The sequence below is a fragment of the Gymnoscopelus braueri genome, assembly GCF_963280865.1.
Source record: "Gymnoscopelus braueri genome assembly, chromosome: 5".
NCBI lineage: Eukaryota > Metazoa > Chordata > Actinopteri > Myctophiformes > Myctophidae > Gymnoscopelus > Gymnoscopelus braueri.
In genome coordinates, this window is record NC_137606.1 from 32,811,653 (window position 1) to 32,823,790 (window position 12,138).

Genomic DNA, 12,138 nt, shown 5'->3' on the forward strand with positions numbered 1-12,138 from the left:
AAGAATGGCGTGAAGCCTCCTCCTGCCATTCTTTATCTGTCAATGCACAACAGTGACAGTCCTCAATATCCTTTTCAGAGCTCTGACGCAAGAACACGGGACGGTACTGCCTCTGTCATTATGCTTTAGAAAATAAGCAATGTTCTTTATTTAAGCAAAGTCACAATAGGCTGGTGATTATTAAGCTGAAATGTCAAGATGTCACGGATATGTCTTTGACATTGCTGGAGAAGGTGCGGTTCTTTGCATGAGCAAAATGCCAGTTTCCTCTGTCTCCTGAAATCATTAGACTATTACACAATACATTACTATTAATAATGCTTGACGGTCACACATTCGTTTGTTTGCATCTCCTTCAATCCGTCCTTTCATAACAATGTGCCAAGGTTCAACCGCACCTAGCTCTTAAAAAGAATGGGAGCGGAGAAGACATTCTGATGTGGTCTAATTTATGTTATGCCCAAAAACACACCCATGACTTATTAAGGGGATTAATACAACCTATTTGCCCCTAGTGCCTTTGTGTCCACTGCACTGCAGGCAACACATCATCTAACTAGCTAAATTGAGGCGGACACCCCCCCAATGCAACGAGTTTTAGACTGTGTGCCATAGATTGTCTAAACAGGGCCAAACATAATATTCCGCATAGGCTATACATTAGACAACATCTATTCAGAGAATAGATTATATATACATTAGTTACCTTCTTAGGCTTCGCTGCTGTTCCTGTTCAATTCTCTGATTCCCTGAAGGATTCTCTTCATATGACCGACCTTGGTTACCCCCAGGTCCTACACACACACACAATAGAAGTTAGGGCAGTTAAAAAAAGAAATGACGACAGCCCAATACATTTCTACACAGTGGTTCTCAAAGTGGGGGACCCTCTGGGTCCCTTGAGGGGGTTCCAAATGGACCATTGCAAGTTCTGTAACTCTGAGTATACACACGGAACCAAATGGACCGTAGGGTCCATTCGTTTTCAGTTGTACACTCTGAGTTATAGGAGAACCGTTTGAGAACCCTGGTTCTACACTGTAATGGATACAATCGTGTTCCTGAGTCCCACTGTTCATTGGCTGTCATTAGGGAAACCAGGCCATGAGAGACCTTGGATACCGCCATGCAAAGACTAACAGCAGCTCCTGTCTTTTCAAAGACAAACACCTTTAGAGGAATTTAACAGTGAGTTCCATGACTAATGTCATTTCATAGCAGTTGTTTGGTCTTGATTAGTTAAGAGTTCAACAAAAATTATACTTGTTATAACCGTTAAGTGCTGTTTGTCTCTGTAGGACAGACAGTGTTGTTCAGCCTGTCAGATCTAAGCAGCACTGTATTATCAGTACGTAGGACATACAGAAATTGGTTCAGGTTAAGATGTCTGTCAAACCTTCAGGTCCCGCCTCTCCAGCTGAATAAGCTCCGCCCCCCGGACGTCGTGACCAATGAAGATGTCTTTATACTCCTGGAGACAGATGAGCTCTAGCCACGCCCCCACCTCCTCCGTTCCCCATTGGTTAACTGTGACCACAGGAAGTGATTCAGACAGACAGGAAGTGCACCCCAGCCCCAAAAGAAAAAACAACAACCACCACAGCCTGAGACAAAAACCTCATCTAGGACTTTTATTTAACTTATATAACACCAATAATAGGGTTATATGTTTCAAAATGTATATAACCTGATGTATTACATTTATCACATACCCAGCCTTTATTTCATCTGGGTAAGAGGAGTGATAAAAGTACAGAGAGGTAAAACGCCTGTGTTGATTGGCCAGCTGCCGTATGATGCCCAGGGAGAATAATATGGCAGCTGACCAATCAGCACAGCTAAAGTGGCAAGGTTGGCTTAAGCCACGCAGCAGGTTATGACAGAACGTCAATCGAACATGGCAGAACAGGGGTCCAGCAACGAGAAGAAGCCACAGAAATACAGGCATGTTGATTCATGTTCTAATTATACAAAATTCATGCTTACATTAACCTTGAATTATTTAAGCAATAAGCAATTTTAAAATGCTTTTTTCTGGGTATGTGATAAACAAAAGATCACCTGGGCATTCATCACTGCCCTCAGTGATCATGTAGTGTACATACTGATATTCTGGACCCTATCCAAAGATTAATGTCAGGTTTTTGACTCAGACAGAAAAATAATCACCACAATGTTCCACAACCCCACCCACCAGGCGGGTGTGGCCTGAGAGGCAGTGGTGGTCAGAAATCAGTGATGAATGTGATACCCAGCAATATCATTAGAAGAAATCCTAAATCGTGGATTTAATCACAGTGGACATTCAAGAAAGGTGATGGACAGAGAGAAAGAGAGAGACAGACAAAAGGCTGTGCAAGCATAATGTTACCTGGAAGAGTGAGAGAGGAGCATGTCTCTTTGTTTTTATTGTTTTTGTCCTTCTTGAATTTTGGAACGAGACGGAACTTTCCACTACGACGACTTTTATCTGTCAGAGGACCCTAGGACAGGAGGAAGGAGAGATAGACAGGACAAGAGACAGACAGGTAGAAAGAGAGAAAAACTGATGGTGAGATGGAGAGATCCAGAACAAATACACACTACTAAAAATACCAGTACTACTTGTACCTGCGGCGATTACTACTACTTCTACTACCATTACTCATAGTAATAGTAGTACTACTACTTCTAGTTGTACTACTAGTAGTAGTAATAATAATACTAATAGTAGGAGTAATACTAGTACTACTGTCTAGTACTAGACTGGTATCAACTCGGTATCACCTCGTTTTTCAGTTCCGTCAAGTGAGAATACTGATATAACCTGTGCTCCAAAAAAAATATTCTCTCGGAAACCAGGGGCTGTCATAGTGGTAGGGCCTACCCACAAACCTATGAAATCTTACACGCAAGTTTCCTCAAATACATCTTGGTATACTTACTATACTTGGTATTTGTTTCAGCATTCATGTGGGGGAACAATAACATTGTGGCGCCCAACCAGATACCGATATTAGTTAGGGATGAATTCCCCAACTATCCATATCCAGCCTAGATCACACTAGTCAGTTCGGAATGAGAACAAGCCTTGCGACGCAAGGTTAGTGTAGTGCAATCTTTTACCTCATTGTCTCCTGGTTCTATCAGATGGTATAACCAGGGAACGTCAGCCAGTCTGCGGAGATGCTGTCCCACTGAGGACAGAGCTGAACTCAACTGGTCCTGTTGGGGGGCATCCAGCTGCTACAGACAGACCAATAGAGGAAGAAAAAGAGAGAGAAATATTTGACTAAATTTGAAGTTTTTACTGTTTACTATTTTGGGCATGTCCAATTGAAAAATTTCCCAACAGTAAAAAAAATATAGCAGATCTACAAGCTCTCAACTCGTTGCGATGTGATGTGTTGTGAGCTTGTAGCGTTTTTTAAGTGGTTAAATCAATGGCATGAGAATCTGTGGTATATCAGGAATATCAAGGTTCAATGTTTATTATTCAAATACGGTAGGAATATTACATTTTACCATGAGTATATCATTACAATTGTGACTGGATAACAGAGTCAATCAGCATCCAGGATCAACCATTTTATTAAGTGTAATAGTAGAGGAATGTCTGTGTAAACTCATTATTAGATATCTGTAAAGATAACTGAAGACAGACGTACCATAGACATTTTCCCTGATAGCAGCAGTCCTGTTTCACTGTGGAGAGCTTTTACATTACTGACCATCTGGACCACCACACTGCAGCTTAACACCTGAAGACACAGACAGGTCAGGTACACTGAAACACAACCACACTGGAGAGACAGACAGGTACACTACAAGGGCATGATCACTCATGCACAACTGAAATCCAAAACAAAAGGGGAGAGTGGAGTTGGCTTGTCACCCAGGGGAGGTGTGCCTCTGCCAGTCAGGACAGCAACCCAGGCCTCTGGTCTCCGGAAGGGAGGGGAGTGTTGGGTTCGCTAGAGATCCTGCTTCAGTCTTTTAGGTGTGGGAACCCTGTGTCAGAGTCCAGGATTTTGTGTGTTTCTGTGGGAGGGACCCCAGCTGGATTCTGCTCAGCCTCAGTTTAGTGTTGGGGTATGCAGGGTTGGTGATGGCTGATTAAGCAGTCAACCTGGCCTGAGTCAAACTAACTAGACTCTGGGCTGGGCACCAGTTTGTACATCAATCGGCCAGTCCCACACACACTCAAGTAGAGCCCAAAGATCCTTAATTTACCAAGTGTGGGATTTGCCAATCCCACACCTCGCCACTAGTACAAAAGACGGTACACAATGGCCTCCTTGTGGGCACAGTCAAGTGAATTTTGAGGGAAACACTGCGGTCATCTGTTCCCTCATGCTGAGCCCTATTCCAATTCTATATTGTTGATGCAATTTGTTCTTTTGCCCAAAATTATTATTTTTTGTTTCAAAATCAGAAATTGGCCAATTACATACGTATATTTGGAAACGTATGTTTGAAGTAGATTAGATCCAACCCTAATATCAGCACCTTAAACACTGAATTAAGCCATCCTAAATGTAACTGCTGCAAACAAAGTAGCAACACTGCAGTAAGGGACCTTAATTCAATGTATGGACAAAACACATTTTGACTAATGACAATACATGGTAGATATACTGCATTACATTTTTGGCCACTAAAAATCTATTTGTTGCTATTAAAGACATGTTTGTAGTCCATGCAGCTGTGATGAGACGCTTCGTACCCCAGAGTTCTTGGAGCTAGCATAAACCACATCCATAGCTTTAGAGCTAGCGTTGACAGCGTGGGCCAACTCCTGTTCCAGAGCGTGATGAGACTGGGCCACCTCACGGATACTAACACAAAAAACAAAAACACATAAGATAAAGTTGTTATAATACAATGTCATCTCACACATCATAACCAACAGGCTTCATATTTACTTCCTGACTAATGGTGGATCATGACGTTTAAATAGTACAACAGGCTAACTGTTGGTTAGGGCTGGGAAATTAACCGAAAATATATTGAAACCAATCAATCAAGGTTTTCTTATTGGGATCTTTTTTTTTCTTCATTTTCACACACATATATATAATTGTTCAAATAACCATATTGATTTGAAGTCATATCGCCCAGCCCTACTGGCTGGCGAGTACATCCAGTGTTCTATTGTTGACCAGCACTGGGAGCTGCTGATTACAACCTCTGTCTTATTACAACCTCTGTCTGTCTGTCTGTCTGTCTGTCTGTCTGTCTGTCTGTCTGTCTGTCTGTCTGTCTGTCTGTCTGTCTGTCTGTCTGTCTGTCTGTCTGTCTGTTTTACCTGTGTATCAGTGCTCCAGCAGCCTGTCCGAACAGAGCAATCTGATTGGCTTCTTCCTCGGACACAACCTCAGGCTGGGAGTGGAGCGATGCTTGTGGGCGGGGGAACTCGCATCTCTGTTTGTCTTCCCAAGACTTAAGAGTGCTCTCAAATGCCTGTAAACGCACACATGAAACAGGGTAACTCAAATGCCCAGAGCCATGGTATAATACAATCATTATATTAATGTGAGATCTGACCGTCTTGGGTGAGGGGGTCTGAGCAGTAAAATACATTTCTGATTATAATGATGATAACACTACACATAGTAATAATAATACTAATATGAATAAGATGCATTGTTCATAAAATAAACAATGCAAACCTAACTAAAACTAAATAGAATTACAGTAAATGAGCTCAGTTTTATTATCTCCCCCTGAATTTGCACTGTGGTCACTATAATTGGTGCGACTGTCTTTTCTCAAAATTGGACCTTTACTTAAATAAAAAAATTATATGTTTTGTGAATCAGTTCTGATGTCATGCAGTCTTTCATCCTACCATTTTAACTTCTATAAATCAATACCTCATATCAATCAATCCCAATACCTCACAAACTCTAAGATCAAATCTAAATAAAAGGCTAAACAAAAAATAGTAAATTCCTAAAACTAAAACTAGTTATGCACTCATAAAACTAACTAAAACTCTGGGCCGGGTACTGACTCGGTCTCTGGTGAGGGTCTGAGTCCGGTTCTTGTGGATGATTTTAATGAATCCTGGAGGTTGAAGCCATGCCTCCCCATCTACCTGCACAGGAACACCTTCATCTCCCAGGATAGTGATCTTTACCGTACGGCACTACACAGGCACAGAAAGGTAGAGAGAGAGAGTTAACTAAGCTGACAGATAAGCCAGATACATACCTATACAGACAGACAGACAGACAGACCTGCGCGATGCGATGATGTTGTAGGTTGATAACTCTGGACACAGCCATCTGCATGCTGCCAAAGACAGCAACCACCTCCAACACCTTATCATCAAACGATGGAGCAGTGAACATCTGGACAGAAAGACAGACAGACAGAGCAGGGGTTGGCATTAACCACTTGAACCCCAGCATGCCTATTCTGGGGGGAACATTCCATCTGAGCTGATTTGTCCGGTTCTCTAAGAATAGAGAGGGTTTAAGTGGTTAAAATTTGCCACCGGGTCTCAAAGTCACTGGCCCACACCATTGTAACCGTTTGCTCCGGAACAATTACTTTTGAGTCAAAAGTGAGTTTTGACTCACTAGGAACAAAAATAAATATTAGTCACAGAGGGGTTAAATTGCAGTGGGGCAATACTATAATGTTCTCTAAACTATTTGCTACAAGTACAAAAGCATTAACTACTCAATATACTGTAGACAGGCCACTGTCTAATATCAGCTTAACAGATTAACAGTCAAGAGAGCGAAATAATCAGAGACACATACAAGAAGGTGACCCATATAGATGTTGTTCTTTTTTTTTAAAGCTTATGTCAGCGGTCCACTGTGTAAATCAACACATCATTTGATATATGTGGTGCATACTGCACAATAAGAGAGACAGAATATATACATTTCTTTCATCCTCTTCTCCCTGCCCCAGCAAGGAAAACAAGTACATAGACAGTAACTTACATCATCCTCCTTGGTTCCTCCCCAGAAGTTGGTCCCTCCTGCATAGCTGGGAATGTTCAACACAGCAATACCCTGTAGACTGGGCAACGGAATGGGACGACCATCACACTGCACACACGCACACAAACACAAAATGATATTTTACATGTTAACAGTGCTTTTACTTGATTGGCAAAAACAATGTGGCTCTGCTCCTGACATAGTTAACACTCTAAAGGTCAATGTATGGAAAACAACATGCTCAGCTGACTTCAGGCGTTCAGAAATAGTCTAGTTTACATGCCTACAAATACTGTATACTACTATAGAAAGGTTTCTTCTCGTCATGAGTCTTTGATCTGAGATGGGCTTTAGCTCCAGTAGAATCCTCCATCCCCTAGGGGACTCACAAAACCAGGTGTTTCACCTGGATGGGTGTGTTTAGCAAGACGTAACAGTGCACGCTTGTGAAAAACAAGGCAGACATGCCAACTGCAAAGCCTTGAGGTGCACCTGAGCGAGCCATGGCTGAGCTTGGTGCATGCGCAGCACCAAGCAGCAAGCACACAACACTCATTCGGTAACGCAGGCCGTATGGGCCGGTCCCCAGGTTAAACACCTGTTTCTTAGGGAATCCCGTGTCCCTTACCTCCAGTAGAACCCTCTGTTCCAGGTTCTTGTAGGTTCTGTGTAGCAGTTCCCTGGTACCCAGAACTCCATACCACATCATGTTCTTAGTACGACTCCTTAACACACACACACACACACACACACACACACACACACACACACACACACACACACACACACACACACACAGACAGACTCTTACTGCTGGGCAAAGTTAACATTAGCCAACTAAATTTAGCTCAGCTAACTATTGTCTGTCTATCCAGCTAACCTAGCTTACGAGCCAGCTCGAATGTACTTGGCAATTACTGTGACATATATCGCAAGTTTCTACATTGAGGGCTCAACAGTTATGATCGTCAATGTCAAGAAATAAGCCATGTCAAGACAGGGGGTTACGTATTTCTGATGGCAAGTTTATTTTAGCAATGTTACATGTGGCACTTTCATTCCAATGACAGCACCAAAGGGAATAGAGTATATATATAGTATAATATAAATATAAATATTATACAATATTATTATTACCTGCATTTCTCTGGGTGTTCATCTCTCTTGTTGTTGAAATCCAGAGAGATTTTAGCATCCAGACCGATGCCAAAGTAGTTATTCATCACACACTTCTCTGTATAACAGTCTCTGCAATAGAACAGAGTGAATTACAGTAGAATACATGAATAGCCCAACAGAAATAGAATGTGTAAATGATAATAGCCTGATGGACTTACATGTTGTCAGGGTCATAGTTGAAAGGGTCTGCATTGACCAACAGTCGGCTGATGAATGAACTACTGGACAGAGAACCCGATATACCTGCCCTGAGACCTAGGCACGCACGCACGCACGCACACGCACACACACACACACAGACAATCATCTGGTTAATCAGTGAAGTCAGCTGGTGTAATTCAGTTAAATCGTCTGGTTTTAATCAGTGAAATCAGCTTGTTTTTAATCAGTGAAATCAGCTGGTGATATCAGTGAATCAGCTGGTGATATCAGTGAATCAGCTGGTGATAATCAGTGAATCAGCTGGTGATAATCAGTGAAACTACAGCGTAGTGTTTAATTGGATTTTTATTTTTTAAATACTAAGGTTCTAGAGTGACATAAGGAGGAGAAAATGTGTTCTTAATAGGAGGAGAAAATGTGTTCTTAATGGGATAGAGAAGGAGAAGGAGGTGTTGCTGGGATAGAGGGAGAGTAGAAGAAGGACAAGAGTTATTCTTACTGGGATAGAGGATCTTGGTGTTGAGCATCGGCATGTTTTCCCTACTTCCTGTCTGGGCAGGAAGTGATGCGGAGCTGCCCAGGGACAGGGTTCCCTTACTGATGAGCTTCTCACAGGGTGACTTATTGACTACAGACAAGAAAGGGAACAGATTTTAGGTTCCTTTTGTTGAGACAGTAGAGGCAGATAATTCTAGCAAACTTAAAAAGAGTCCAAGGCACACCGATCGACTGAAAACTACTGAATTGCTTTGCATGGATTGGAAGTTTCAAAATTTTCGTGCAGAATACTGATCATTTATTTATGCATACTGAAAGTATTTTGAATGTTGATGTTGGCATTTGCCCTGTTAATTGCTGCTGTCCTATATCTTGCGTTATTGTTCAATGTTACATGTGGCACTTTAACCAGAACCAATTCCAACCACAGAGCACCAAGGGAATAGAACCTCTGACCCAAGCAGTGCGAGTGCCTTGCTGGTGGGTTTGACTTTTGACTGACCTCTGCGTGCGGTGTGGCCCCTGGAGCCACTGTAGGACGAGCGAACAGACACTTTATCCACTTCCTCCTCATCGTCATCATCCTCTACCTCGTCCTGCAGCACTAGACCTCCCACAGCCAACGAAAATCCATCCTGGGTCTGAGCATTCTGCTCATCCACCGCTGACAGAGACAGAATCATTCAGACAGTAGACCATACATTAGATCAGGGGTTCTCAAACCTTTTTATACCACGACCCCAATTTATGGGGGATTTTTTTTGGCGACCCCACACTTCATTCAAAGTGCAATTTCAAAGGGGAAATAAAGAATCTTAAAATAAAAGCATACATTGCTGGCCTTATACAGTATATGAATATTTATTCGAAAATGAAATTACAGCAGTGATTCCTGCTGATTTGTAGGCCTATCTTATCAATGAAATGAATTAATAATATTGTAGCGGTCGCGACTCACCCCCCCCCCCCCACGTGAATTTTCTTGACGCAGCCGAGTCTGCTGACTGAGCTGGAGAACAGTGTTCGATTCCAGCTCGGGGCACTAAAACACTATTTGAAAATAGCCGAAACGTCTTGGAAAATTTGGGAGAAATGATGAATATTTTTGAAACATGTTAGCCACACAAATCTTGTATGGGGACCCTCCCTGCCACAAAATATTTTCAGTTGGGGGTCAAATGCATATTCATTTGGGGGTCCTTGACATGAAAGAGTTTGAGAACTACTGCATAAGACACACCATCCATTCACACAATAGACTATACATTAGACACAACATCCACTCAGACTGTAGACTATTATACCTGTGCATCCTGCATGTCTGTGCGACTCACCTTTCTCTGTGTGTTCAATAATTTGTCTGATGGCCTTCTTCAGGCTGTTTGCTCTCAACATCAGCTGTTCTCTGGGTTTAAACATGGCCGCCGCTGCTGCCGCAGAAGAAGAGGTGCAGGGAGGGGAGGGGGAAGCAGGAGAGGTGCGAGGGGGGGTGGAGCAGTGAGGAGGAGAAGACAGAAGGACACTACTCTCCCCCTCTGGCTCCTCTGCAATGGTGGGGGGAGGAGGTGGGGGCAAGGGCAGCGGTGGGGGAGGAGGAGGTGGTGCAGGGAGGACAGTGGAGGAGGCCTGCGCCTCCTCGCTCAGTGTCTTCAGGAGGGAGTCCAGTTTCTCCTTCAGGACGACACACTGGAGAGAGGAGATCAGAGAAATGTACCTCCTCACATTTATGTTGAGCAGACACACAGCATCTCATATTGACATGAACTGTATGATTTACTAATCTCACATATTACCTATAATGTATTTTATATTTATTATTGTTATACATCGTGCAATTTATTCTTCCCGTTTTTGGCGAGTATCTCCCACTACTGGTTATAGGTTTCAAACATAGCACCAAGTATTACTGTATAGATAGACTAGCATGTATTATGTGTAATAAGGGTAATATGGTTATATTTATTCATTTCATTTTGTTTATTTGTACTATTGATTTATTTTGTTCCTCCTCATCCTTCCTCATCAGCCTTACAACACGCTACAGTACCTTTTCACAGCAGCATGCTATTGTCAGCCTCTCTACATCTAAGCCACCTGATACTGCATTCCCTGACCCAACTGTACAACGTTTAACAATCCAAAGGATTATCATCACTGTTAACATCCTGAAAAAATATACCTTTTATTTTACTGATGCATGCTTGGTTTAAACATTTTCATAATCTTGCACCCCCCCCCCCCCGACCCCCACCACCTGTGTACTGTGTTCTGCTGTTTAACTGTGCTTTATTGTGTTGTATTGTGTTTTTCTGTGTTTATTTTATTGTTTCAACTGTGTTTTATTGTGTCGTTACCTTTTTGGCCATGAGGTCACATTCATCTGAGCTCTCTGTGTTCTTCTCATACGCCTTCCCAACGCGTGCTACAAAGTCCTTAACTGTCTCACACAACACCCTGAGAACACACACATTTATATAGAGTCAACAGTATAGAATAATCATCAATCAATTAATTTATTAGAGTGAGACAGAAATACGCACTTGGCAGAGGAGATCACCACAGAGTGCTGATCTGAGGTCAGGATTTTAGACAGATGAGCTGCAACTGAATCCTCATAGGTCAGAATATGTTGAACCTGGATCAAACAGACAGACTGGAATATGTACTGGGCACTATTATGTTATGTTAAATATGAACTAGAATATGTCCTGGAGACTGCAATGTTGTCAATTTGACCTGGAATATGTACTGGTGACTGTGTACTATATGTACTGGAGACATTTATGTTGTCAAAATTAACTGGAATATACTGTGTAATGTACATCCCTAAATTAATGTTCTATTCAAAATATGTTTTGCTCCCTTTGTTCATCTATAGATTCACAAACAAACTAATCACAAGATAGCTATGGGATGAGGAAGTGATGTCACTTCCTGCTGTACCTCCGAGTCATCGCTGCAGTCCTCAGTAACTGTGGAGGATGAGTGTTGCCTTGGAAACTTGGTCTCGTAGACCATAATACTCCACCTACAGCAGAAAGGTAGAAAAATGTTATTGAGACATGTCTTGCATCTCACCTGTCCAGCATCTCACCTTTCTAGCTTCTCACATGTCTAGCATCTCATCTGTCTAAAGGTGACCACAATGTATGATAACGGTTTTCCTAATATCTCATGTTGTATGAATAGCGAACAAAAGAATGTTGCTTTCCAGTCTCTAAAAGAAAAAAGACCCCAGAAAAAAACACTTGCCCTTTCGGAAAACCAGAATACCAAGACCGAATACTAATAATAATTGTTCTCGATATATGTATAGTTACTATTACTTTGCACTGTTACTGTTATATTAACTATCTAT

General features: G+C 42.1%; 1 protein-coding gene across 4 annotated transcripts in view; it reads right to left on the reverse strand.

Moving 5' to 3' along the window:
- The window catches only part of dgkd (diacylglycerol kinase delta), a gene marked incomplete at its 5' end in the record, with an annotated part of 41,046 nt that overhangs the window by 4,480 nt on the left and 24,428 nt on the right, over positions 1 to 12,138 (reverse strand). For 3 of the 4 annotated variants that reach the window (XR_013933152.1, XM_080428384.1, XM_080428383.1), the window contains 19 exons: positions 707 to 794; positions 1,397 to 1,527; positions 2,372 to 2,483; positions 3,106 to 3,225; positions 3,648 to 3,740; positions 4,706 to 4,817; positions 5,288 to 5,442; positions 5,996 to 6,130; positions 6,222 to 6,335; positions 6,942 to 7,049; positions 7,570 to 7,666; positions 8,079 to 8,189; positions 8,279 to 8,375; positions 8,782 to 8,910; positions 9,283 to 9,444; positions 10,115 to 10,466; positions 11,135 to 11,234; positions 11,321 to 11,415; positions 11,724 to 11,808. Coding sequence is in view for 3 of the 4 variants with exons in the window: in XM_080428384.1 (XP_080284510.1) it covers positions 711 to 794; positions 1,397 to 1,527; positions 2,372 to 2,483; positions 3,106 to 3,225; positions 3,648 to 3,740; positions 4,706 to 4,817; positions 5,288 to 5,442; positions 5,996 to 6,130; positions 6,222 to 6,335; positions 6,942 to 7,049; positions 7,570 to 7,666; positions 8,079 to 8,189; positions 8,279 to 8,375; positions 8,782 to 8,910; positions 9,283 to 9,444; positions 10,115 to 10,466; positions 11,135 to 11,234; positions 11,321 to 11,415; positions 11,724 to 11,808 (2,392 nt within the window). The remainder of the gene's footprint in view (positions 1 to 706; positions 795 to 1,396; positions 1,528 to 2,371; positions 2,484 to 3,105; positions 3,226 to 3,647; positions 3,741 to 4,705; positions 4,818 to 5,287; positions 5,443 to 5,995; positions 6,131 to 6,221; positions 6,336 to 6,941; positions 7,050 to 7,569; positions 7,667 to 8,078; positions 8,190 to 8,278; positions 8,376 to 8,781; positions 8,911 to 9,282; positions 9,445 to 10,114; positions 10,467 to 11,134; positions 11,235 to 11,320; positions 11,416 to 11,723; positions 11,809 to 12,138) is intronic. The other variant, XM_080428382.1, reaches the window with a different exon arrangement.